Source organism: Ceratocystis lukuohia (genome assembly GCF_044167205.1).
Source record: "Ceratocystis lukuohia strain C4212 chromosome Unknown Supercontig1_pilon, whole genome shotgun sequence".
In the NCBI taxonomy this organism is placed as follows: Eukaryota; Fungi; Ascomycota; class Sordariomycetes; order Microascales; family Ceratocystidaceae; genus Ceratocystis; species Ceratocystis lukuohia.
This window is the reverse complement of record NW_027263520.1, coordinates 512,488-538,962: the sequence shown is the minus strand read 5'-3', so window position 1 is coordinate 538,962 and position 26,475 is coordinate 512,488. Positions and strand designations below refer to the sequence as shown.

At 49.5% G+C, this 26,475-nt stretch overlaps 10 protein-coding genes across 10 annotated transcripts; 6 read left to right on the top strand and 4 right to left on the bottom strand.

Moving 5' to 3' along the window:
* Window positions 1-8: 8 nt before the first annotated feature.
* HOO65_010137 (Lipase 2) lies at window positions 9-2,034 on the top strand (the record flags this gene model as incomplete). Its single annotated transcript, XM_071005582.1, has 4 exons — window positions 9-172; window positions 229-447; window positions 516-724; window positions 878-2,034. The coding sequence occupies 4 exons, from the start codon at window positions 9-11 to the stop codon at window positions 2,032-2,034; spliced, it is 1,749 nt and encodes a 582-aa protein (XP_070861959.1).
* Window positions 2,035-2,409: 375 nt separating this feature from the next.
* HOO65_010136 (ser/Thr protein phosphatase family) lies at window positions 2,410-4,395 on the bottom strand (the record flags this gene model as incomplete). The annotated part of the gene is made up of 2 exons (XM_071005591.1): window positions 2,410-4,144; window positions 4,208-4,395. 2 exons carry the CDS (start codon window positions 4,393-4,395, stop codon window positions 2,410-2,412), a joined length of 1,923 nt encoding a protein of 640 aa, XP_070861958.1.
* Window positions 4,396-5,944: 1,549 nt separating this feature from the next.
* HOO65_010135 (Glutamyl-tRNA(Gln) amidotransferase subunit A) lies at window positions 5,945-7,186 on the top strand (the record flags this gene model as incomplete). Its single annotated transcript, XM_070999650.1, has 1 exon — window positions 5,945-7,186. One exon carries the CDS (start codon window positions 5,945-5,947, stop codon window positions 7,184-7,186), a length of 1,242 nt encoding a protein of 413 aa, XP_070861957.1.
* Window positions 7,187-7,252: 66 nt separating this feature from the next.
* On the bottom strand, window positions 7,253-8,147 carry HOO65_010134 (PRP38-domain-containing protein; the record flags this gene model as incomplete). The annotated part of the gene is made up of 2 exons (XM_071006075.1): window positions 7,253-7,416; window positions 7,466-8,147. 2 exons carry the CDS (start codon window positions 8,145-8,147, stop codon window positions 7,253-7,255), a joined length of 846 nt encoding a protein of 281 aa, XP_070861956.1.
* Window positions 8,148-8,901: 754 nt separating this feature from the next.
* Window positions 8,902-12,127, bottom strand: HOO65_010133 (Oxysterol-binding protein; the record flags this gene model as incomplete). The annotated part of the gene is made up of 3 exons (XM_071005361.1): window positions 8,902-11,821; window positions 11,914-11,990; window positions 12,092-12,127. The coding sequence occupies 3 exons, from the start codon at window positions 12,125-12,127 to the stop codon at window positions 8,902-8,904; spliced, it is 3,033 nt and encodes a 1,010-aa protein (XP_070861955.1).
* A 1,227-nt stretch (window positions 12,128-13,354) lies between these two features.
* Window positions 13,355-14,838, top strand: HOO65_010132 (Protein ABHD12B; the record flags this gene model as incomplete). Its single annotated transcript, XM_071005796.1, has 5 exons — window positions 13,355-13,359; window positions 13,631-13,854; window positions 13,919-13,926; window positions 13,987-14,707; window positions 14,777-14,838. 5 exons carry the CDS (start codon window positions 13,355-13,357, stop codon window positions 14,836-14,838), a joined length of 1,020 nt encoding a protein of 339 aa, XP_070861954.1.
* A 503-nt stretch (window positions 14,839-15,341) lies between these two features.
* Window positions 15,342-17,237, top strand: HOO65_010131 (Glycylpeptide N-tetradecanoyltransferase; the record flags this gene model as incomplete). The annotated part of the gene is made up of 3 exons (XM_071005624.1): window positions 15,342-16,060; window positions 16,147-16,729; window positions 16,836-17,237. The coding sequence occupies 3 exons, from the start codon at window positions 15,342-15,344 to the stop codon at window positions 17,235-17,237; spliced, it is 1,704 nt and encodes a 567-aa protein (XP_070861953.1).
* A 556-nt stretch (window positions 17,238-17,793) lies between these two features.
* HOO65_010130 (Protein ref(2)P) lies at window positions 17,794-20,670 on the top strand (the record flags this gene model as incomplete). Its single annotated transcript, XM_070999649.1, has 1 exon — window positions 17,794-20,670. The coding sequence occupies one exon, from the start codon at window positions 17,794-17,796 to the stop codon at window positions 20,668-20,670; it is 2,877 nt and encodes a 958-aa protein (XP_070861952.1).
* Window positions 20,671-21,083: 413 nt separating this feature from the next.
* On the top strand, window positions 21,084-23,893 carry HOO65_010129 (FHA domain-containing protein; the record flags this gene model as incomplete). The annotated part of the gene is made up of 6 exons (XM_071005418.1): window positions 21,084-21,120; window positions 21,180-21,239; window positions 21,346-21,428; window positions 21,502-21,650; window positions 21,740-23,721; window positions 23,781-23,893. 6 exons carry the CDS (start codon window positions 21,084-21,086, stop codon window positions 23,891-23,893), a joined length of 2,424 nt encoding a protein of 807 aa, XP_070861951.1.
* Window positions 23,894-24,131: 238 nt separating this feature from the next.
* On the bottom strand, window positions 24,132-25,124 carry HOO65_010128 (Cytochrome b5 reductase 4; the record flags this gene model as incomplete). Its single annotated transcript, XM_070999648.1, has 1 exon — window positions 24,132-25,124. One exon carries the CDS (start codon window positions 25,122-25,124, stop codon window positions 24,132-24,134), a length of 993 nt encoding a protein of 330 aa, XP_070861950.1.
* Window positions 25,125-26,475: the final 1,351 nt, after the last annotated feature.

Genomic DNA, 26,475 nt, shown 5'->3' with positions numbered 1-26,475 from the left:
CATCTATCATGCGCTTCACGAATGGTCTATTTCCCTTCCTCATTATCAATTGCTTGTCATTAATATCAGATACAACGGCGCTTCCCCGACGATCCAAACATAGGAAGGATATGCCGATATTGACTCTGCCATATGGGTCCTTTCGTGCCACTTACGAATCCAACACAGATATGTATGAGTCTCCAGATTACACTTGAGTAGCATAAATTTGCACTGCTCCCCACCCAGATCTAACGACTTTTTTGCCAATAGTTACATATTTAGAAACGTGCCCTATGCAGCCCCTCCCGTCGGAAACCTACGTTGGAGAAAGCCACAACCCCCCATCACCAAATCAGGTATCCAGGACGGCGAATTTGGCCCACATTGCCCCCAGGGCGTTGTCAGTGGCTTCAACATCATCGGCCCTGGCAATCGCTATCCAGCCGGAAAGGCAATCAACCAAATGTACGTAACTAGCAGTCTTCCTCTTTATTTCGATACCCAATACACTAACATACTCTCGCTCACCGTAGCTTTGGCGGCGTCACTTTGCCCAACTTCCGCGAGGCCGATGAAGACTGTCTCTACCTTGATCTCTATGTGCCTGGGAAAGCCCTCATGGATGGCGAAACCTTGCCCGTGGTGGTCTGGGTCTTTGGTGGCGCTTTCGTGGTTGGCAGCAAAGACATATACCAGCCATTTCTACCATGGTACGATGGCTCTGGGCTCATTAACCAGTCAGGTAACAATGTCATTTTCATTGCCTTCAACTACCGTCTTGGCAGCTTTGGCTAGATGGCAGGCTCGACCATAGAAAAGGAAGGCCTTCCCAATGCCGGGCTGTGGGACCAGCGAGCCGTGTTTCAGTGGGTACAAGACTATATTTATCTTGTAGGTGGCGATCCAAACTCAGTCACAGCTATGGGAGAGTCCGCTAGTGCCGGCTCAATCGAGCACCATCTCATTGCCAGGGGGGGAACTCTCAACCCTCTCTTTCACCGTGCTATTCTCATGTCGCCCGCCTTTCAGCCCATGTGGGACCGGCACGGGTCCATGGAAGACATTTACAAGAAGTTTGAGCGCCTTGCAGGCTGTGAGGGACGGGGGTTGGCCTGCCTACGTCGCAAATCCAGTCAAGATCTCATTGAAGCCAACACCGAGTTACTACAGACCCATCATCCTGGGAGTTTCGCACTAGGCCCGTCGCCTGACGGTAGCTACATTCGACAGCTACCTGCCCTTGAAATTGCGCTAGGCAGGTTTTGGCCCATTGAAAGCATTATCACCACACATACATCCGAAGAATCAGTTCTGTTTGTAAGTGGCCGGGTAAGGACAAACGACGAATTTATCGAGTTTCTCCCCGGGATTTTCCCTGACTACACCATTAATGCCGGCGTGGTTGACGCCATTACCGAGTTCTATCCCCCCGTAACGAGATCTAAAAGCAGTGTATACCGGTCTCAGTCTGAGCGAATAGGTGCCCTAATACGAGACTCTTGTATCGTATGCAATGTGCGTTTTCTCAACGAAGGCGTAGGCGACAGGAATACGTATAATCTCCAGTACAGTGTCTTCCCAGGGTGGCACGGCATGGATCTATTTGCTCTATTCTTCCATCCAAAATTCTCCGGAAACAGCTGGATGCAATTACTAGCAGCCGTGTTCCTGTTCCCCGTCGGGTTAATGTTTTCCGGCATCAGCAAGGCCCTCCAAAGTTACTATACCTCATACATAATCACCGGCGATCCCAACGCGCAACGTGCACGCTGGAATGTCCCGCCTACCGTTGAGTGGCAGCATCCACGTAGCGTTGGCCGAGAGCATATCAGCAACGTCGTCAATATAGGAAACCTACACATCAGCACTGTTACCGACACTGAAGTCTCGCTAGAGGCATGTGATTTTTGGCGTGAGATCTTTGCAGCAGCCACAGCCCTGGGTGGCTACTCACCTAAAAACGAAGTGGTCTTCCCATCACTGTTCAATGTGACTATGGATCCCAGTCGCAGGTTCGGGAATCTGAGTATTGAGAAGGACTGGCAAGATTAAGCATGGGATTGAGATATAATACATGAAATGGAAGACGTTTTTTGTATCGTTTTGTGGCAAGTCATTGATGGTGGATGTCACATTGCTAGCTTAATGTCATCTCCTCTTTTCTTCTGGGTCTGCGTAAATCAAAAGGCAAAAGGGGTGCGTTCGTTCGCAGGCCTATCAAGATATATTGAGAATGCTAACTTTGGCTTCACCTATGGCTGTTTAGCTCCCCCCAAGCTCTCCGAATCACCGGCCCCACTTTAGACTACAACCACTCTAATACAAGACTAACCCTACCCTAGCCTAAACTCAAGCCAAAAAAAAGAAGCAAAGCAACTCCAACCTGTCGGGACCATCATCCCCCTTCCCCTTGCCTGTTCTCCCCATCTAGCAATCGCCCTTCCAATTCTCAGAAACCCACTTCCCAAAACTCTCTGAAAATGTATCCTTAGAATACAGTTTGACGTCATTCTCCGTATAGTCTCCGCCAGCAAACTTAGTCGCAGCCAGAACCCACGGTTTAAGGAAGTCAATAAATACCACATCAACAATGTTAGGCTCGGCCGCATCGTCCGTATCGTTAAAGCCACTTGTCGACTGTATACAGTTGGGCGATGAGTAGTACGCAATAGGCGCGTGTTTTGTGTCGTCGCCATCGCTACCTAGGTCGTCTTTCGTTGTGTATCCCGCACTCAGATCGCCACTAGGCTTCTGCGAAGCCGCCAGGGGCACCTGGCCTGCAGCGGCTGCAGCATTGCCCGTAGAGCCCTGGTCTGCAGCAGCTACCACATGTGAAGTAACAGCGGCATTGCCTATGCCCAGGTCCTTGCCAGCCCAGACCTCGGGTGGGCCCATGTAGCGGACATCCTGCACAGCGGCAGTAGTGGTCAATACCGGGCCGGAGCTGTTGATGATGGCAAGAATCTTCTTGGCAATGGCATAGGGCACATCCTGAATATATACTATCTTGTTGGTGAATGGGGTCACGTTAAACAAGGAGTCGTACGAGAACTTTCCACGGATAATGTCAAAGCGCACGCCGCCCGTGTTTAGGAGGCCGATGCGTGGCTTGTTAGCCCGCTCGGCGTTATAGAAAATACCAGGTAAACTTTCGTTAGCCAACCATGAGTATATGCTGTTGTTATGCGGATACGGCACGCGGCTCATCCACAAACTCTTAGGTGCGCAGCCCAGCTTCTTGTCGAGCCCGAGATCCTTACGCGCCTTATAGATGAGCTGAGTAGTGGCGAGACCTTTTTCCGTGTGGAATGTAGACTCGTTGAGACCACTGTGGTAGTAATACCCAAAAAGATTGTTATCCAGGTAGCGACGAGTAAAAGCAGTTGAGAGCAAGTCAATCTCAACCTCAGATCCAGCCTCGGCTTTGGTCTTGGGCTTCGGATCGGTCTTCTGGAGGCCATCAATAGACATCCAACCAACCGTCTCAAAGTAGCGGCCACTAGCGATGGCATAAGCTTTGCTGTCAAACGATGTCGCATCGCGTACATGGGCATGGCCAGCAAAAAAGACAATAGGGATGTGCCAGTTCTGCTGGCGGATAGCAGTGTAAATGGCCTTGAGCTCAGGCATTCGCAGGCCAATATGGCCCACAACCACAAAGATATCAGGCCGTAACCGGATAGCATCTTGGAACCATTCCTCTTTAATGGTATCCTCAACACGCTGAACAACAGTGTTATTCTGGTTGCCAGTAAAGTCAAAGATAAAACCAAAAGCCACCACATCGATGCCACGATTCTTGGTCTTGAAACGGCGGTAGCGCTGGGCAAAGGGCTGGCGTTTTCCAGTATCCGAGTCGATGTAGTCTAGATTAGAAGCGACGTAGCGGTCGGAGAAATTGGGCACCTGAATTTCGTATTCATTCTCAGCCGTCTGGCGTTGGTACAGTTCGTGGTTTCCGGTGCAGATTAAGTCAACATCCTGCTGGCGATAGATGTTATACGTGTACTGGCCCTTTGGTACAGAGCCATCGTAGAGGCCGTTGCCTTCGACACGGTCGCCAGTATCTACAAGGAGAAGGTCGACACCCTGATCGTCGGCCTTTTGACGCATATGATGGGCAAAGGAAACGTAATCACCCCAGTCAGCTGAATACTGGTGTCTAGATCAGGATTGAGTTAGCTGCTTGGAATAAACGACAAATATATCAACACCCATTACGTACTCAGAGACATGTCCGCCAAGCCAACCATGTGTGTCAGTCGTGTGCAGAAAGTTGAGCTGGCCCCAAGTCAAATCGCGCATTGGAGCTTGCACAGGCTTCGCGGCATCAGGCTGTATGGCGCAAGCAGTGCCATATAAAGACCAGGAGCCCCAAAGGGAGAGCGAAGTGCGCGCCAATATAGAGCGCATAGCAGCGATAAAGAGAAACAAAAATAAATAAAGGGAATGATAAGATGGTTAGGATATGCTCCAAAAACAAACAAAATTTGTGATCCTGCTTTTTGAAGCGCCTTGTTTGTCTTGTGTTGAAGGGGGAAAAGCCCCCGAGACAGGCTGTTGGGCGGTTTATAGAGGCTATGACGTGGGAGAGGTCCAAGCACAACCGCTTTCTATTAGAGTGTAGTCAAATAAGGCTAAATTACAACTATTGTTTATGACTAATATTTCCTGTACCCTAACCCTACTTTTCTTGAACTTCCTTTGCCTACTTACTCAGCTCGTCGTTTTCTACTCTGATAACCTCTCCTCCTCCATTTTCAACTTGATGATCACTTGACACCGTTCTAACTCTGCTTTATGCAACTGCCATGCCGTCTCCCGGTCCTGTATTGCAGAGGAAAATATATCAACGGCCTCTCTAAGGTTACGCCGCCGAGTTGCCCCCGATGCACTATTAGACAGAAGCACCAGTTCTTTAACAGTACCACTCTTTGCAATGGCAACGCGACCACGCAGCTCATGCCTAGCGGCCCGCGAAAAAGCAAGGAAGTCGTGTGCATCTTTGAGCTCGGCCTCAATTTGTCGTAGGCGCTCTCGAGTTATTGAATGTGGCTTGCTAGGTACCCATAATGGTGGTAAGCACTCGGACTCAGCGGTTTTGGGGCAGCGGTATATCAATGAAGGAGCCGTCTCTATATGTGGGCGGTTATGTTAGTAAAAACCTTCAGGTTTTTGTAGATTTGTCTGTAGATTCTACCTGATGCTTGAAGCAGCGTCTTGCTTGGGGTAGTACCAACGTTCTTCCTAGAGAATGACATTTTGTGTCTTTGTGCAAGTGAAAGAAGGTGGAATTGGTAGCTAACTCATGATAATCAAATTGAAGAGAAAATTCTCACTGTATATACAAAGAGATAACATCTGTTTGCTCATTTTCGCTTGCCATTGGCCACAGATTTATTCTAAATGCAATCAAGTAACTACTTCCGTACGTAACAACCCTTTTTCATCTCAGAAAGCTCTATCTTAGGGTTATGCAATAATAGGGTCTGTTTAAGTGGGGTACTAAGGTGAAGCTTTTAACTTGGCTTCTAATCAACTCCACCACAATGATGATACTATAGCTTAGCCAAGTCCTATTTCTAGCGCATTAGAAATGCAGTCTTCACTAAGGAAATGTCACTTGGACAAGCAGCTGCTACGTCATTGCCGATTAGGCTCAACCCTAACTAAGCGAGTGTTTGAGACGAATCACTGGATCACCAAGAGTATGTATGAGTGTCTGAGAAGTTGAAGCCCCGGTTCTTTCGACTCTAACACCTTCGAAGCGCCCGACTCAGCAATAGATGCCGATTTGAAAACTCCTGGATCGTTTCGGCTTGCCATCAAAGACAATATTGCTACCGGCGTTCTCTCTACTACATGTGCCTCTCGGATTCTTGAGGGCTATACTAGCCCATTTGAAGCCACTATCGTTACTCAGTTGCGTGCCCGCAATGGCGTTATAGTGGGAACCACTAACATGGATGAATTCGGCATGGGTTCGCACTCAGTGAATTCGGCTTTTGGGCCTGTCATCAACGGTACCTCTACAGCCACCGAGCCGCGGTCAGCAGGGGGTTCTTCCGGTGGTAGTGCTGTGGCTGTACAAGTAGGAGAGGCCGACGTAGCGTTAGGCACTGATACTGGCGGATCTGTGCGACTCCCAGCTGCATACACTGGAGTGGTCGGGTTAAAGCCGTCATATGGAATGATTTCACGGTACGGCGTGGTACCATATGCTAACTCTCTGGACACCGTGGGGTTACTCGCTCCCCAGATTGACCCCATTTACCGCCTGTTGTTCGAGCAGGGTATTTATCTTGAGCATGACCCTAAAGATCCTACCTCACTCAGTGTTGCGACGCGTCAACGCTGCGCAAAATCCCATGGGTCACCGCCTGCGAGTCTTGCCGATGCCATGCCTAGGCACCCACACAAGATCACTATCGGCATCCCGCTAGAGTATAATGTGGATGAACTTGACCCGCGCATTCGTGCAACCTGGGTGGCAGCTGCAGAGGCAATTGAAACATGGGGTGCGCGAGTCGTTCCTGTGTCTCTTCCATCAACTCGTCATGCGCTTTCGGCATACTATATCATTGCACCAGCTGAGGCATCATCTAATCTTGCTAAATACGACGGTGTGCGGTATGGCAAGAATGATTATAGTACAATCGATGAGAGCAAAACCAAAACACTCTATGCAGACACACGCCGCGCCGGTCTTGGCCCCGAAGTACGTCGACGAATATTACTCGGCGCATATAGCCTTAGCTCCAAAGCAATGGACAACTACTTCATTCAAGCACAGCGTGTGCGGAGGGCTGTGCAGCGCGACTTTGATCGAGTATTTGCGCTTCCTAACCCACTATATACCACAAAACCATTCGACCTCAGCGAGATGGGAGATGACGTGGTGCTAGATAATAAGCTGGGTCCACCGCAGGTAGATTTCCTGCTTGTACCTACGGCCCCAACTTTTGCGCCACGGCTGGACGAGGTTTTTACACAACCGCCCACACCTGCATATGCAAACGATGTTTTTACAGTGCCAGCAAGTTTAGCAGGGCTTCCAGCCGTTAATGTGCCAGTCAAAGCTCAGGGCGAAGGTACTGATGAAGGTCATAATGTGGTTGGGTTACAATTGATTGCGCAGTTCTGGAACGACGCACGATTACTCGGCATGGCCCAACAGCTTGCAAAGATCATGAGTAGTTTATAAAAACCGGAAAATTCATTGCTTAACTTCAACTGGCGCAAGATGGGTATAGATGCGCGTGAGTGTAGATTAGGTTACTTTAGGAAAATAATATGGATGCAGCGTAACGGCTAGATTTAGAAAACGCTCTAAATCACGAATGGGAGTGAGAGCGGGAGCGAGAGCGAGAACGGCTATAACTTCTGCTATAGCTTCTGGAGCGACTCCGGCTTTGGCTTTTGCTTCTGCTTCGGCTATAGCTCCGGCGTCGCGATTCTCTGCTACGACTTCGGCTATTCTCACTATCAGAATTCATGCCATCCGCATCTTCATCGTTTTTCCCCTCCTCTTCCTCCTCCTCCTCCTCCTCCAACATTGCCTCCACATCGCTAGTTGACCTCGGCTCTAATATATCCATATCCTCCAACACATCTCTCTTGGGCATTTTCCACAGAGATGTACCGCACACACGCTCCTTGACTAGCAAATGATCGACAAATTCGTCGACATATGTTAATGTCGTTCCTGCACGGCCCTTGCGTTTTAGTTTGCGTCTGTCTTCTAGAAAGGGCTCTAGGAGGAGATAGCACTCTTTAGCTGGGCGAGTTAGGCGTATGTAGAAGCATGCAAGCGCTCGCAGATACTTAAAGTGCTCGCCGCCTAGTTCAAGGTACTCGGATAGTATAGCATCGGACGGTGCCAACTGTAGAAGCTTGAATGCCAGACACAGAAACGGCGTCGGTTTCTGCGTAACACCATATGTGCCACCGATAAATTGCACAAACTCGACCACACGGTCAACGATATCGGCTTCGTTCAAAGCAAAGCATTGCTCCTTGTAGAAGTAGCTGTCGATTATACGGTCGCGCACTGCTTTCTCCATGATCGTTGCTGGGTTTAGACCATTGGGTGCTAGTGGCCCATGGGAGCCGCGCTCATCTAAGAAACGCCGCTCATCGGCATAGATTGTATCAGGCTTGCTCATATTCGAGGTGTGATTTAGTTTAAAGCAATATCCAAGGTAGAGATTGGAAGTATGGGGTGATTGTTGAACACCGTATCGTCGCTAGCTTCAAGCTTCCTAAGAAAGGATTACTAGGCTTTCTTTATCGATAAGTTGGCTTATCTTATCGCAGAAATGACAGGGGGTATAGTCAAATTTATTATTACCAGTAGATATGAATCGAAGGCCGCGTGGCCCAATGGCAAGGCGTTTGACTACGAATCAAAAGATTGTGGGTTCGAATCCCATCGTGGTCAGTAGTATCTTTTTGATTCTTTTTTCGAATCAAACATGTACCGCAAAGAACCCGACAGGTACGTCCTCGGGCCGCGCTAGACAGAGACCCTCCTGGCTATATTGCCGGACCCTAAACAGTCATAGGAGATGGTTGAAGCCTATGCGCTCCTGTCACTGCTGACCGCCCGGGAGGTGCTCCCATCCGGAACATGCCGTCGTATTACGGTGAAATACCTGTAGGTAGACGTTAAATAGTACAATCAATCAATCAATGTACCGCAAAGACTCTATCTCTGTCAGATATCCTACCGCCTTCTTCCTAGTCTCCGTCGTATTACCGTGGAAAACCGGTAGGTAGACGCTAAATAATACATACATACATACTTCTTCCTAGTCTCTTCTTCCCATCTTCGTAGATTGTCTTTTTAATATTCATCAATTCATCGTCATAACGCTATGTAAACAATCTATTCATCATTCCGGCTAGCTACTCTTCCTCTCAGTCAACTTTGAAGATCTCCGTAATGCCTTGCCAATTACCTTTGGCCCGTTCCTCCCAATAGCTGTCTTTGCCCGTCTTCATTTTCCATACCTCCTCTTCGTCACCATTTGGTGAGTCGACCTGCACAAACCAGCGCGGTTTGTACGTTTCTCCAGCCTCCTCCAGTTTGCGGCGACGGGCTCGCTGGGCCTCTTCAAGAGCTGTTTTCATCTCCTCAGCACTTTCGAGGTCGCCCTCCTCAGCCAATCGTTGATCGGGCCGTAGTCGCGTGTCAGTTGCTGGCAACCTGCCTCGCTCGATAGTTGTTATTTCGTTGAGGGTAGCCCCGAATTCCGTCAAGCCGTATGTTTGGGCTGCATTATTGACTAGCTTTCCAACCTTCCAAATCTCCTCACCAGGCTTTCCCTTTTCGCTGACACGCAGGCTCTGGGTCCAGTTACCGACAATCTTGGTACCAGTAGATGAGCCGTTCTCGTCAATAATGTCCACTTGGACATCCTCAGCACGACCGCCAAACATTCCCTTTGCTGGGAATTCGACCACGGCCTTGGCACTAGTCGACTCATTGGTGATGGTCATGGTACCAACAGGCTCAACGTACTTTTCGCCCATGACTACGTTACGCAGGAACATAGTAGCAATAGACCAAGAGTACAGTTCGTCCTGGCCGTTAGGAAGACGCAGCACTACACGGACGCGGCCCTCAGTGGTGATTTCGGCACTCTTACCCCAGAACTTTTGCGCTGGTGCTGGGCTCTGACTAAATGACCAGGTCGCCGAGTCCGCCTGCATAGCAACGCGAACTGGGCGGTGACACACCTTTTCAACCAAAAGACGAAAGCCACCAGGCACTTCCTTATCCGTGCGTACTAGCTCAAACGTTTCACCAAGGAATGGATTGAAAGGTTTGCGAATCGAACGTTCCTTAGCTCGACTTGAACTAAACTGTGAAATAGCAAAAGCCGACACTAGGATCAGGCGGTCTTTAGGAACAGATGCCACCGCAGCACGTTGAAGTAACTGGGCGTACTCCAACTGTTCAGCCACCTTTTGCAAAAGTGAGATGGGTTCGTTGGCTGAGACAGGCATACTAATAGTGCTAAGGTCCTTGCCAACGTTCTTCCTGACAAATGCAATGAGGCTAGGAGGCAAAGCTGTCGAAGGAGGAATCCCAGACCGGCGTTTGATGGGGTCTTCTATGGGCAAGGGATTCAGATTCTTAGGTTTGGCGGGATATAGATTACCGTCCTGGCCACCCAAATCCGCAGCGTCCTCCATTGAGGAAATAGAAGAAGAGTCATGGGCTACGGAACCCTCATCGTCAGATTCGGGGGTTTCATCTTCGCTACAATTGTCAATTCGAACAATTCGCGAATCGCCCTCGCCGCCAGCTTCAGCATCAAAAAATTCGTCGGCGGTTGACGTAGAGTCAATACTCATTCTAGACACATCCGCCGTGGTTGTGGACTGAGCACGGCGTTGTTTGTTGGAGCCAATTAGGACACGGAACTCAGATAGGGCAGAGTCGAGGTCAGCTAGGAGCATCTCGCAGTGAGACTTGAAGGATGTGTCGGAGATGCCGCCACAAGCTTTTGATTTGCGGCAAGTAGCACCATCCACACCTTCGGAAGCCGTTTGGGCTTGTGATGTCGCTGTGGCATGAAGGTGGGTAGAGCTAGGCTTCCGTTTCCAAATAGAGCGTTTTTCGGCGCACATTGTTCCCGTAGCTCCAGATGCTAGGCTGTTATCATCGTCATGGACTGCCGTAGCGGCAGAGAGACTATCATTAGCAGAACTAGAGGTTGTCGACGGTGGCTCAACAGAAATATCAGTTGCAAGACGACGGAGAGCATCGCGAGTTCCAACTATGCGACTGACAATAGTTTCAACCTGGGCCCATTCACGAGCCTCGTCAGGACTAGCCGTGTGAAGTGTCGGCCTTGAGCCGGCTTGAGCTAAATGTGATTCGTGATCATCGACCATAGTGCCACAATCGGCTTCTGAGCCCATCTTGTTGTTACTACGAGAGATGCGACTAGCCTTTTCAAGAGCGCGAGCCCATTCGGCAAACTCTCGCTGGTTTGAGGCGCGTAAGTGCCAAATCTCAGCACCCGAGTCAATGTTGATCTCACGTCGACTTTCATCAGCCGCAATGGCGGCAAGACTCAACGGGATTGCACCACGCAAAGCTGATGAGTTGCGATTCTGGTAGTAGGAAAGGGTGCAGGATGAGTAGTCGAGCGAAAAGAAGCGACGAGCATAACCTTGGCCCTTTTTGCGGCGGCGCTTCATGAGGGTTCCAGTGTGATATGAGCCATTAGACCCACTCCCACTAGCAGCTACAGGTCCGGCGGCACCACCTACACTTCCCCCAGCACCAACAGATGCAGCAACCGTAGTTGCAGTTGCAGTTGCAGTCGCGGCAGAGGATCCCCGTGTGCGGTTAGCAATGCCAGGGTGGCTATGCAGACTATCGATAGACTCAGAAGCAGCAGCGTTAAGATCAGGACTGCCGTGGCGACCCAAACTAGTGCGGCTAGCATTAGCATTTCCGCTCAGGCCAAGGCCAGCTAGATGATGACTTGTTTGGGGTGGCGAGTCGGTAGGATATGTAAGGAGCACAAAAGTAGCAGTCTTAGAGGTCTGCTTAGAAAAGGTATTGTCAAAGACCAGGCCATACATGCCGGCCTGGCCTGCAGGGATATCAAAGGTTCCAGTAGACAAACGGTCAGCTTCGCATTTACCAACCCATTTGACAACTGTAAAGCCCTTACTAGCGAGCTGGTCTTGAGCGGTAATGTCGCGCTTGGCAAAGCGAGCAACCTTAGCATCGGAAACAGCGGAGTCAAGACCTTCGACGGGCTGGATAGTGAGAGCCGTGGCACCGGAGCCAGGATGTTTGACGATACCGAAGTTTCTATTATGTAAAAGAAATTTGTCAGAAAGCAGACAAAGGAGATGAAGGAAGATATGGAGGGCAAATGGCCCGCAGACAGGAACAGAACATACATAGACTTCTTATGAGGCTGAATACTCCACGAAATAGTGTGGCGCTCGACCACGCGAACCCATCGCACAATGTACGACTATGAAAGACAAATCGTTAGTAGAGCAGTTCCATGATAGGGTTTATGCGGGGGAGGAGACATGGAGAAACACAATCAGAGTCAATAAGTGAAGTGCTTACCCGGCTATGGACTTCAATCTGCTCTATGCCCGCCATTTTAGCTGCAGCACTACAAGCCCAAGAAGATTTAAGAATGTCGTGAAGATAGCTGTAATATGAGGCCGAAGACAACTCCTAATCGCAATCGGAGCTCTGGTAGTCTACGTTGGGCGCGGGCGCTGACAGTGGAGGCACAGGCAGAATCGGAAGCGAGAGGAGACACGGAAATAAAGACGGAAACCAAGACCAAGGCCGACAAGATTGCTGAAACTGAGGTTGAAGCTGGGGCTGAGACTGGGGCTGAGGCTGAGGCTGGCTGCTAGCAATGTCAGGCAGCGAAGCCAACAGCAACTTGGTTTTTGATGGAGGAGATAGTGGCGGCTGTGATTTTGGATGTGATTTGGGTGGCGGTTGAACAGTAGAAGGAGGGGTTACGTGCATATGCACATGACAAAGCAGCTCACAGCTTAAAAGCGACGAAACAAGTCCTATGGTGATCAACGCTGGAAGGCCGGCCGGTGAGGTTTCAGAGTAATGGTCAAAGGGCGTCGGAGGGATCGGAGGGGTCGGAAGTCAAAAGGCCTTTGAGTTTGCCTGAAACCGCGATTATAACAATACAGCAAAGGCAAAGTAGCAACCAAAGAAGGTAGAACAACAGGAATCAAAGCCAAGGCTCATAAATGATCAAGGTTACCCTAGGCCTAAGCCACTCTTAGAGAGAAATGGCTGGGGAAATGGGGCAAAAGCTTAGGGGAGAAATTATAGGCAAAGAGGACACTGTGGACCGCTATACACTTGATCGTGTCACAGGCATTAATGCGCTATATCTTCAAACCATGGTAGGTTGCGTAGGTTGACCAAATGGGGGAAAAAAAGAAAAAAATGGAAAAAAAAAAAAGAGAGAAACAAAACAGAGACCAAATAAAAGCTACATCTAAATACTCGAAATCAACCATAATAAATAATCGAAATACTTCTAGTAAATTACTTTTATTAGTTGATTTTTTTCTCTTTCCCCCTTCTCGGCCGGCTTTCGCTCCATATCTCAATGCTTCAGGTGGTCTGGGCTTTCTGACCCAAACTCCTCAAGCAGCAACTTCCATAAATGCTACAAGCCGCAGTAACTACGAAGATGTTCCAGGGTTATTTCCACATTGATTAGGGTTTTCGGGAACAGCAAGCTCTAGTCTTCTCATCATAGCATTGCTGATTCCCCAACCCAACTCTCTATCACGTAACTGCGAACATCCATTCTCCTACATATACTCCTTCTTTCCTGCCGCCATGCTGTTAGTTCTGGTGGCTTTGCCACTAGCTATTTACCTTGTGTTTCTCGTCGTTGGCAGTTTCCCATTCCTGCAAAAACAGTGCGTTCATTAGGCCTTGTCCCTGCTTTCTTCTACTACCGTCCCTCTACTAACACCCCTCCCTCCTTCTATGACTACAGCTTCCTATATGCTCATAAAATAAACACATTGCTATGGGATAACCCAGATATTCCTGAAGCGTGGGGATTCGCCTGTAAGTGTATATGAGCCATTCAATTCCAATCTACAATAGCAATATTGACATCCGCCTTCAAGACAACCAAGTCTCTCCATTCACCATCTCCACGCCAGATGGCCAAAGTATTTATGCCTGGCACATTCTACCACTCTCTCTATACGCCCCCAACCAGTCAGCCATTGCTCGCCAAGGCTCGGACGCACATGTATTAGACATCACCAAAAGTGAAGGCTTCCGCCTATTGCAGCAAGACAGGAATAAAAAAGTTGTCATTTATTGTAAGCTACTAGTTCTTCCTAGGACACAACTTCTCGGTTTCTAACTCTTTAACCATCTAACTAGTCCATGGTGTAAGCTGAATACCATTTCGATAACTGGAGGCTCTCAATCTAACGCGGCATGTGGCATAGAATGCTGGGCATCTAGCCAACAGCTGGCGTCCCCAGGCTTACCACGCGCTGGCCACAAGCTCTGACTATCATGTCATTGCCTTTGACTACCGTGGCTTTGGCCGTTCAACTGGCTCACCCACTGAGAATGGCCTCATTACCGATGCCCGCGCCGTCATCGACTGGGTCATGACTGTTGCCGAAGTTCCGCCGGAGAACATTGTTCTGTTCGGCCACAGCCTTGGCACTGCTGTTGTCTCAGCCGCTCTTGAGCACTATACACAGATAGGCACAGTCTTTGCTGGAACCTTGCTCGTAGCGCCTTTTACGTCGCTGCCCACGCTTCTCACTGGCTATCGTATTCTTGGAACATTCCCAGTATTGGGGCCATTGTATCTATTCCCCTCTCTTCAGACTTGGATTCAGGGCTTCATCTGGGAACGGTGGCCAACTATGAAGAGGCTTGTGGAAATAGCGAGAGCTTGTCCACAGGGTCTGCGCATCACTCTACTGCATGCCCTTGATGACTGTGACATCCCGCATACGGAAACCAATTCTATATTCGACGCCATGATGTCGATTCTGTCTCGTGGAACTGATGACGAACTTGGCGATGAGCCCGATGAGGCCACTGTTCAATATGGTAACGGCGGCTCTGTAACTACTTGGACACGGCAACCTGATACAGTTATCCAATGCATCAAGTTCCCTTATGGCGGCAAGTTCACTTTCATGACATCCAGTAAGACACTTATAGCTAACTAGCCTCTAGGCCACAACCTTATCACTACATATGCCCCGGTGCTTCTAGCTATCCAGGAATTCTTCTCGGCTGTCCAAGGGCACAGCGAGGCAGAAGTTTCTGGGATCTAATAAAATACCCCTCTCGCTTTCAAGCTGTATAGGGCATGGACTATTTCGCGCATTCTCTCCATCTAGATTTCCGTATATAAGAATAAACTCATGGTACCAATCCCGTTTCATCTCGTGTGATTGTTTGTTGTTTGTCTTTGTCATTGAGCCTCTTAGCATTACTACCTTTTCTTTCAGCGCTGGAAGCCCTGTGCTACAGCACCTTCAGCAGCCTCCCCCACTAAGCCCCCATCTCTATAGACCCCACCATAATCTCGTGACCCACAAAGGTCAGCAAGAAGAACCCCACCAGCCAAAGCGGGCGGCTTCAATCTGAGAGGCCTCAGTTCTACCAGGTCGCCCGGCTCAGCTAATTTCCTTTGATAGCCTTCAGTCTTGTGGCCTCTTTTCATCTTTTTTTCATTTCTTCTTGCTACTACCAAGGCTGATCCCTCTTAACCTATCTCCAGAATAGCCTCTTGTCATTACGTACCCTCCCTTCTTTGATCTACCCCTCTCTTCCAATGTCTGGCCTCCCCGAGAACCAGCCAGCTCCGGTCTCCGAAGCCGATCTGGCAGCCTCTGGCGCAACTGCTGCTGAAAAGCAGGCCGAAGTTAACAACAATTCTGACTCCGAAAATGACGAATCTGACGCCGATGCCGAAACCCACGAATCGACCACAAACACTGACGGCGCGAAAAAGAAAAAGAAGCGTAAAAACAAAAAGAAGAAGACAACTGCCGGCTCCTCTACAGGGGACGCTGCTCCGTTCCTTGATGCTGCTAGTGTCAAGGCTGCCCTGGAGCAACTACCGCCCCAGCAGTTGGAAGAGCTAATGAAGCTTAACCCTGCGCTAGTCGAGGAGATCAAGTCCGGATCAACTGATGGCGTCAACTTGGCCCAGATGCTACGCCACCTGACACTCAATGATATCATGACTGGATTGGCTTCTAGCGGCCGCAATGTCAAGGATATGGGCTCGTATAAGTTCTGGCAGACTCAGCCGGTACCTCGGCTGGATGAAAAGACCGCCCTAGTTGAAGAGGGCCCGCTTAAGCCCAACCAAAAAGTTGAGGACGTGCCTAAGGAGCCAGCAAAGTTGCTCGATAGCTTCGAGTGGGTTGAGGTAGACTTTACAAAGGAAGAGGAGCTTAAGGAGGTACATGCCCTGCTCCAGGGTCATTATGTTGAAGATACAGATTCGACTCTACGCTTCAACTACTCATTGGGAATGCTCCGCTGGTAAGAGATCACTCGCCCTTTGCTTATGCGTAGGTATACCTGTATATCCAAACCACTAACTCCCTCTTCTCATCTCATTTCTTCAGGGCTATGATGTCCCCTGGCTGGAAGAAAATGTGGCATGTCGGTGTCCGTGCTAAACCCGCTGGCAAACTAGTTGCTTTCATCTCCGCCATTCCTGTCAAGGTTAATGTTCATGGCAAACAGTTCTTGACATCTGAAGTCAATTTCCTTGTGGTACACAAGAAGCTTCGCGGCAAGCGTCTGGCGCCGCTTTTGATAAAGGAAATCACACGCCGTAGCAACCTTGAGGGCATTTGGCAGGGCCTATACACAGGTGGCAATGTCCTACCGCGACCTATCAGCACATGCCGTTACTACCATCGTGCCCTCAACTGGACCAAGCTTTATGAAGTCGGCTTTAGCCCACTTCCCTTCGGCCAAAAGCCGTCACAGATGGTGCGCAAGTATGCGCTGCCCGACTCAACGGCCACTCCTGGGTTGCGGCCTATGAAGCTAGCCGATGTTGATGCAGTTCTAGGTTTGTTCCGCAAGTACCTTAAGCGCTACGAATTTGTGCCCGTGTACACTCGGGAAGAATTTTTGCACTGGTTTCCGATGGAGAGCCCAGAGGGTGAAGAGCAATTTTTCTGGACCTATGTTGTTGAAGTAAGTGGCTAATGGCGACACGGCTGTTCTAGCCTTGAACATCTACGCGTATATCTCCATGTCTATATCTGGATATTCTCTAACAAATGTACCTTGCTTTTTTTAGAACGACAAGAAACAAATCACCGATTTCTTCTCCTTCTATTGCCTCGAGTCCTCCGTTATCAACAACCCCAAACACAAGGCCATCCGCGCAGCCTATCTGTCATACTACGCCACTGACGTTGCACTGACGACGCCGGTTGATAAAGAGACGCTTTCCAAGCGCCTCAATTTGCTCATGAACGATGCGCTAATCCTGGCCAAAAAGCACAACTTTGACGTCTTCAATGCGCTTTCACTGATGGATAATGGTCTATTCCTTGGTCAGCAAAAGTATGGCCCTGGAGACGGCCAGCTACATTACTATCTGTTCAATTATCTGGCGAACCCTATTTCCGGTGGTGTCGATAAGAACAACATTCTAGACACGGAGAATCTCAGTGGCATTGGCCTAGTCATGCTGTAGTGGGTGGGAGAGTACACAAGATTATGGACATCGATACCAGCATATAGGAATAGAGTAGTCTAAGGAATATAGCTAGCATTATCTCTGCACTTTATTGCAGTATCAACGAAGTATCTATGTTGCAGTAGCAGGAAGTATATTAGTAGTGAGCTATCCATGTCTTGGCCCTGTCTTGCTCTAAGCTCTTGCTCACCGCTCGGCAGAATCCCTTCCCTGGGTTCCTCACCGCCCGGCAGAATCCCAAGCTTGCTTCTCTCTAGGCCAGGTCAAGTTCAGGCCAAGCTCTACCCACAAACAACACCCTCATCACATTTCATCACAATCCTTACAAGCCAAAACCAAGCTCAACTATATTTCTCTCAGGCAGGATTAGGCTTAACTGCGTCTTTTCTGACTCTTATCTGCGTCTAAAATCTTCCTTATCAGATTTTCGGCCTCACTTACTCACCACTACTTGTTCTCTGCCGCCCCGGCCCCCTGCTGCTCTCGTGCGCAATGAACAATGCAATAGCCCCCCGCCATTAGCCATATTTTACCTATCAATATGTGGCTCAACATGCCCGCAGCCACTGGCATTACCCGATCTCGAGTCGCATTTTTTGCCGCCATTTCCGCCCTCTCATTAGCTAGTCTTGGCTACTACGTCTACCAACTGCGGGCCGCCTATCCCCCATCCCGAGCCACAAGACTCCACCGCCGTAATGCTACCAGACAATCTCGAAGATCACGCCAACGCCGCGCTAGGATCTCAGAAGAATATGAGCCGGAAACTGCGAGCGTTGCTGCAAGCGAACATGGCAATGATGATAATGACAACGATGGTTACAGCAACAGCAACACGAGAGACAGGCACTCCCAACGAGACACTCCCTACCATAGCAACTCAGACTCTGAATCGGAAGAGGAAGGCTCTGCAGCCCGTGGTGATGAAGAAGATGGTCATGACGGGTCTGCTGAATATTCTAGCCGTGCCGGTCACAATATTGTCGGTCTTCTATTCCGTGTTTCAGAAGACAATGCCCGCCGCAATGCCTACGTACACCGAGGCTGTCAGTGTAACTCGTGCAGTATAGTTCCCATCCGCGGCATCCGCTATCGTTGCGTGAACTGTGCCGACTTTGACCTATGCGAAGCCTGTGAATCTCAGGGTTTACACAACAAGAATCACGTCTTCCTCAAGATCAAAGTGCCTGTTCCACCGGCGGGCCTCCGAAGCATCCAACCCGTACTTTACACCGGTGATCCCGATAATTGTGTCAAGATTCTACCCAAAGCCATCATAAACAAGCTATGCCGCGAGACGGGGTTTGAGCGCTCTAACCTTGAGGCTCATTGGGAACGCTGGACCTATATGGCCAACACGGAATGGCGCGAGGACCCAGACGACCTGTGTCTAGCCATGGACCGCAAAACCTTTGATCGCTGCATTGCGCATAACGGGACGTCCCGCCATCTACCACCTAACCTTGTACATGACCGCATGTTTGCCTTTTTCGACCAGAACGGCGACGGTCTGATTTCTTTCCGCGAGTATCTGCATGGCCTAGCTTATCGCAGCAAAAAGGAGAGACTGCGTAAAGTTTTTGACGGTTACGACATTGACGGTGATGGATATGTCGATCGCAAAGACTTCTTGCGCATGTTCCGTGCCTATTTTACCATTTTCAAGCAGATTCATAAAGATATCCTAGACGGGCTAGATACTCAGGTCATGTCTCTACTAGACACACAACAACTTATTACTGCACGAACCCCGCTTAGCAGCTTCTTTGGCCGTGACGAAAGCGTCCCACACGCTGATCTAGACGATTCACGGATAGCGGGCAAAGCACTACAGCCAGACGGCAGTGTCTCTTTGCCTAGCCCACTGTCCAGTGTAGTACAACCAAGTGAGCAGGAGATTGCCTCACGGGCAGAAGTTCTGTCTGCAGTTTTTACTATTAATGCTGCCCATGAACCCACCCGTGCTGACTCTATCATGCAGAATATCTTACCTAATGCTCTTCTTTCCCCCCCTAATGATATTAACGCGCTACTTAATTTGATTACAAACGTCTCCAACAATCGCGGCCCTATATCTCGGTCCCTTAACGCCATGGACTTTGCCGATTCTTCTCGAGCTGGGCACACTGTACTTGATGAGGTTCTTGATAGTATAGATGATGACAGTGCCACTAATAGTGGAGACGCCAGATACAACAGCCCAAGCACCGAAGACCTAAACAACATGCCAGAAAGCAACCAAGACCAGGATATCTCACAACCACCCCATGGTCACGATTTGACTGATGGCGAACGAAAGTTGCAACGACGCGTTCGCCGACGTATGTTCGACCGCTGGAAGAGACGCCAGTTTTATCTAGATGTTGAAGAAGGTGGCCAGGCTCCAAGTGGCTGGGATAGCGATGAGGACATTGTCGAGGCCATCAGCGTCATGGCCAATCCCGATCCTGACCCCGTGCCCTTCAACACACGCCGTGATTCAACAAGGTCTCGGTCTAGCTCCAAAGTCCGCTTTGCTGACCAAGACGATGAGTTTGAGACACGCTCCAATGCTTCTACTTCGTCACGCAGCATTCCCGAACGCTGGGGTGGCTTTGATATCCCAGAAGCCGAGAGAGATTTGGGCAAAGAAATTCTTTACCTGACAGCGCAAGAGGCCTACAATGAGATCCTTGATGTTTTTTTCAAAGAAAAGGAGGACTTGGCCGTCAAAGCTGCCGAGACCCGCGAGTTTCGCCACCAGCATCGTGATCTAATGGATACTCTACAACATCATGGCTCGTTCAAATCGGGCAGCAGAGACCATGCCCGCGATCCTAGAAACAGTGCAGCTAGTCATGGGCAGAAACCGGAGACAATATCTAATGAAAATGATCCCGCAATGGGCTCAGCCCAGCATGAATCGGATGAATATGGTGCAGCTAGTGCTAGCGATGGAATAGATCAGTCCTCGCAGCCTACATCTCCCACTTCTGATTCCGCGCCTAGATCTCGCACAAGGTCCAGTGGGAATAGCCATCAAAACAACGACAACGGCAACGGCTCAGCATCTGATTCAGACGATGCTATCACTGAAATCTTGAAAGAAATGGTGGAAATCTACCGTGACCCTACAATGCCTCAGTTCCGGCCTAACAATACCGATATTGCGCATGAGACTCCGGCCATCAACACCACTGCATTATCTTTAATCGATCAAGATGCACCGAAACCGCTTAGCTTAGAGCGCAAGACACGACCCTCACTTAACAAAGACTCGATGCTACGCAAGTTGCACAAGTACAACGACGCCGAGATTGAGGCTGTTAAGCGCCGTGGCTTTGGCAAACTAAGCTTTGCTGAGTTTGAAAAAATTTACCGTGAGCAGGCAGCTAAATCTCAAGACCGCATGGAATATCTGGAGACGTGGATTGATATCTACATGCCGTAAACAGGTGTAAGCAGACGGGAATGCTCTAAGATGGTTACACACAAAAGAGAGAAAATCTGAGACTGAGAAACTTGGGGCGAATAAATCTTTTAAGATTCAGGAGGGGCCACAGATAAGGACACTAACGAGTTCCTATTTTAAAGTTGCATCATACACAACAAAGAAAAACATGTTCACCATAGCAACATTTCAACATCTTAGGTTAGGGTCAATAAAAGTTTACACTATTTGAGGGCCCAATTTACAGCTCCTTCCTCTTAGGGTTATCTTTACATACACCCACGTGACTTGGCGTTACCCTTACCTTCCCCACAAACTTCTCCAAGCTTCTGTTCGCGCTTTGTCACATGCCAACGCGTTTATCAGCACGTCTTTAAACCCAACATGACCACAAGCCTCAGTCCCGGACAACAATGTGGATTTTAGAGAGCAACGGACAGTCATTTGGAGGTAAGTAAATAGGATTTATACTAGCTAGGTTATGCATAGATTTGCTAATACTCTGATAGAGACACAACGATGGCTTCGGCCCGGACGGCGATATCTGCTTGGCCGAACATCTAATAGCGGTAAGTTCGTTATATGCCCTTTGTTAGCTTGGCTCAACTTTGCAAATCTAGATTTAGATGATGCTGATCTACTGAAGTTTCTTCTAACATTGATGTTCTATTGTAGCAAACGAGTTCGCTGTCAGCCACAAGACCGTCTCACGCAAACATGTAGCTATTTCCGTAGCAGCAGTCGATGAAGGTGCAGCAGTAAGTTTGCCTTTTTACCCCGCTCCGGGACGCTATAAAAGATGACTAGGGGCTAATCTATCGGTGGGTGTAGCAAAACCTAACGAGCCGCTCGGTTGTGATTATAGAAGACCTGAAGAGCTCCAAAGGAACGACTCTAAACGGTGTTGCGCTACATGGTTCCAAGGAGGTATCTAGCGATAATGCAGAATTTAAGTTGGGGTTTAACCCCGAAATATTCCGGTACGAAGCCCAAGATTGTCTGTTTCACTTTTGGTTGTCTTCTTATAGTTACAAACAAACTAATGATCCCCCCTTCGCGTGTTCTTTAGCCTCTACTGGGTCCCTGTCATTCTCGTATATTCATTTGCGGCCAAGTCCTCCCAGGTCGATATGCTTACCAACCTACGGAATCAACTTGAACAGCTTGATATCAAATTTCTCGCCGACTACCACGCCCAAGCGACACACATTGTTACCAGGAAACGCAACACGCCCAAAGGCTTACAGGCACTAATCAATGGCAAATACATGGTGACTAACTCGTACGTCGACACCATCGTAGCTGCAGCCGGCTCCACATCCGATACCCAGGGAATCAGTCTACTCGAGCAGGACTACTCAAAGCACTGGCCCAAACCGGAGGATTTTGTCCCTCCTAAGGGCAATGAAGCCATTGACCGCCCTCCAGAGAGCTTCTTGCCAGATGCTGAGCGCCAAGATGTGTTCAAAGGCTACACATTTGTATTCTACGATGAAGCGCAGCACAGAAATCTTATGGCACCAATTTCCAGCGGCAAGGGCAAGGCTTTACTCTACAACGTTGACCCACAGACCACACGAGCCGATGATCTAGTACAATATGTGAAAACTACTGCAGGAGAGACGGGCATTGGCGAATTTGACGATGGGAGTGTTGGTCCTGGTGTGGTAGTTGTGCGATACGTACCAACAAGCGGCGAAGATGTGGAATGGTACACACGTTTCATTACGGATGTGTCACTGTGCTTGAACCATCGGGCTATTGAGCAAAGCGAGTTCATAGAGGCTATTCTCACCAGGGACGCCACCTTCCTGCGTCGACCACTGCCTGCAGACTCGTCAGCTACAACCAATATTTCAACGGACCCTGCAGCGCTCTCAACTACAATGCTCCCACCACAACACAGCACCACTCTAGTATCGCGGCCAGCCAGCGCTGAGCCTAGCTCACAAGGCACAAGCGGGCTAGGGGCTCGAGGAAGCACAGCAAGAGGCAGAAAGCCAGCTACGAGGCGGTTTAAAGGTTTCGATTCAGACGATGATGATGTGCCAGTTTCCTTTGCTTCGCAGTGGCAATCAGGTCTACAATCAGGCGCCTCGACAGTCCCACCAGAACCGGATATCCATATTCCAAAAGACGAGAACCAAGACAGTGATGATGGGCTCTTCGTACCCGAAGGCCCTGCTGCTGGCATAACCCAGACAATGCCTGAGGTAATATCGGCTCCACGACGTTCGACACGCCCAGAACGCAAAAGACCACTCCAGGCTCTCATGGACGACTCGCTGATGGATGAAATTGCACCAACGGCCGCGTTAGCCAAGAGGCAACGTCTTGAAAACGGAGAAGACCCGGCAATAGTGGAAAACGATGCAAGGCCCGAACCCGAGCCAGATCAACACTCGCCAAAACCAATGCCAAAACAGCGGAAGATCAAAAAAGAGTTGGATGTGCTCGAAGCTGCTCGAAAGGTTCGTGAACAAGAGGAAGCTCGTTTACAGCGTGAAAGAGATGATATGGCGCAGTTACCTGATGATATCGACCTGCTTGCCATTCGCCAGCTACACGTGGTTGAAGAGATCCCCTTGCGCCAGCGTCTCCCTGTTCCCCCTGTTGGCTCTGATGCTGATTCTCTCGTCGCATCTGGCCGCTGGGACCCTCGCTGGAACGGTCGGCGTAATTTCAAAAGATTCCGTGTCCGTGGTGACCCTGTTGGCCGTGTGCCCATGCGAACTATTGTGTCGCTGACACAAGTCAAGACCAAGGACTTTGGTATTGGCGATGACTACTGGCTTGAGGAACATGGCAGTCATCGTGCGGAGGGCCATGGGAATGAGGAGGATGAGGCACAATCAGACCGAGACGTAGAGAGACCTGGGTTGACAGCAGCTGCGCTACAAAGGGCCGCACACTACGCGATAGCAAGCGAGAGCGAGAGCGACGATGGCTTCTTAAGTGTTGAGGATGTGCAGCCCGTGAAACGTAGACAGCGCGGGACTGCATCAGTTGCTTCGTCCAGGGCCCAGACAACGACGCAGCTCCATGGACGTGGTACCTTGGCTTTGGCTTCGTCGTCCTCCACACAATCACGGCCGCAAGGACAGCCACAGGGACGAACAGCGCAAAAAAGAACACGGGCCCAGTTGTCCGAGGTGGTAGCGGTGGAAGAACCGACAGCCAAGAGGACAAGGGCAACAAGGCAGACGATTACGATTCCAGATAGTGATAGTGAAGAAGAGGGAAGATTCCGGTTTGGAAGGCGACGATAGGTGTGGAGGAGGGGGAGGGATTACAAGAGTGTAAGGGTGAGTGTCTATGTATCTATCATTTAAGGGTATATGGCCTCCATCTAATAGCTGACTGTGTTCTACATATTTTACAACAGCCTAGGCCTGTATAAGAAGTGTAAAATTACCTCAGTTACCCCGTCTTTCCCTGAACTCATGCCTCCCTTCTCTCTCCTAATCCATCTCATCCATGCCTGATGACGCATCCACACCCGCTGTCGGTCCTTCCTCCACCAAAATACCCACCAAGCATGCCTGCAACATATTCTCATAGTTGACCCATGGATGGATCTCGCCAAACAACTGTGTAGCATCTCTTGCCGCACCACGCATCAGCTCTGGCACACCGCCAGGATGGAACTTGGCGTACGGCGAGACGTTGTACACCTTTCCGCCAATCGCCATCCACGCATCTTTGCCACGTCGCCCTGTCATTTTCTTCAGCATCGTCGGCGTGACCTTGAGAAACGGTGCCGATGGCCCACCGAGCCCGCGTAGGTCTGAATTTGGCCCTGAGATCCGCGCCCAATCCAGTGGTGAGTGGCCTGGTGTCAGTATGACTTTGCGGCTAGGCTTGGCCGGAATGCTAGAGTGTGATGGTGGTGGTGCCAGGCCACTACCCCCACTATTACTACTACTGCCCGCCATGGGGGGAGCCATAAGTCCACCGGGACGTCGGTTAGGTGCCGGCCCTGAGGCACGTTGTGGTGAGTTCATAGCAGGGAATGATGGCAAGCGCGGAGGGGCTCGTGCAGTAGTAGGGGCAGTTGGGGCAGCGAAAGGTGGTGGTCTCGGTGCATTAGGTGAGCGAGGCCGCGGAATAGTGGATGGAGTGAGGTCATCTGACAGCGAGAGCGAGGGAATTGTGCCGGCGGGCGTGGTTGCGGTTGCCTTGGGGGTTGTTTGGTCCACATCTGCATCTTTGTCGGCATCAACATCAGGATCTGGCCTCCTACCATCAATACCACCCAAGCTCTTCACCAGTTTATCTGGATCCCCTGTCGCTGGTGTTCTTGCATTATTATGTTGGCGTGGCTGAGTGACGTCAGTGTCTGCAGTAGCAGCGCGGCGAAAGAGCAGAAATAGCTGTCGCCGCAACCACGGTGGTGGACGCACCAGGACCAACACGGCCGTGGCAACAATAAGCGAAATCCCGATGTACCCCATGGAGACAGCAAATATCTGATTGGGCGAAGTGTGCCCGTATCTTGGGCAAGCAATAATAAGCCTCGGATGGGGATTTTGATAAATCGGAGCTTCGTTAGCGGGCAGCCTAGAAGTAGCAGCAAGCCGAGAGGGTCAAGATCGAGGCTCTGTTTAGTAATTATATTTGGCAGCTGGCGGCAGCTGGCGGCAGCTGGCTAGTTCCACATATAGTATACGAAGATGATAGAGATACAAAAGAGATGAAACGTCAAGCTAATACGAGCAAAGTTCGGTTTCCTATCCTAAACACAAAGGGGGGGTTTCTACAATTACAGTGGAAGACAATACAGCAAGGAACTGAAAGCTCGGAAGCCGGCATGCTAGTTGGAACCCGGGAAGTTAGGCTTGAGGGGTGGGGGCCAGAGAAGAAAGGGGGTAGTAAGAAAAGAAAATAAGTGCAATAGTTAAAGCACCCATTAACTTTTCTTCATGAGGAAAATATTGGCAATGAACTTTTTGGCGACGAGCAAAAAGGGATATACAGAAATGAGAAACTAGAAAAGAAAACATGCCCTATCAATGAGCAAATCCGCACGTTTGTGTAGCCGTCTATGTGGGTGGGTTCTTATCTGTACAGTACATGCATATGTAAGGCAGAGCATGTATGTCTATATCTTTCTCTGTCTGGCTATATTCAACAGGACAAATGATTGGCCCACTCAAAGACCCTGTCTTGCTCTGCTTCACCGCCTAGCCGCTCGCTGGCTAGGCTGATATTAGGTTGGCTGGCGGACAAATGGGAGGCAGTAAAACGAGGTTTATGCTTGGTAGAAATTAAACCTATAGAAGCTCGGTAGCAGCTTCGATAGAGCCTACTGCGACCTAGAATTTGTGCACAGTTCTATCACTGTCTGATTTGATTTGATTTGATTTGAATATATTTAACGTCTACTGGAATCACTAAGATCAAACGACGCTTCTATCACTGTCGCTCTGGGTTCATTGCTATACCTGCGGTATTTATGACAACATGACGATATAGCAAGCAGGAGCAAAGCAACTAGATCGCAGATGGGTCAAAACTATAGGAAGCTAAACTGAAGCTGCAGATGGATGATTGCGGAGAAGGTACAATATAGCTAAAAGGGGTTGGATGACCCAACCCTATTTACTAACCCTAGCACGTTGCGAAAAGTTTCTGCATGCATTGGCTTGTGCTAAGAATTGCAAATTTAATGCAAGCCTGTATTTCAGATGAAGATCAAGGATGAGAACGAGGGGGAAGTTAGAAAAGCAAAGGGCTTCCCCGGAGCAATAGATCGCAGCGTGGCTATGGCGTTTTGGAGGGAGAGTGAGGGGGGCCCTTAGAAAG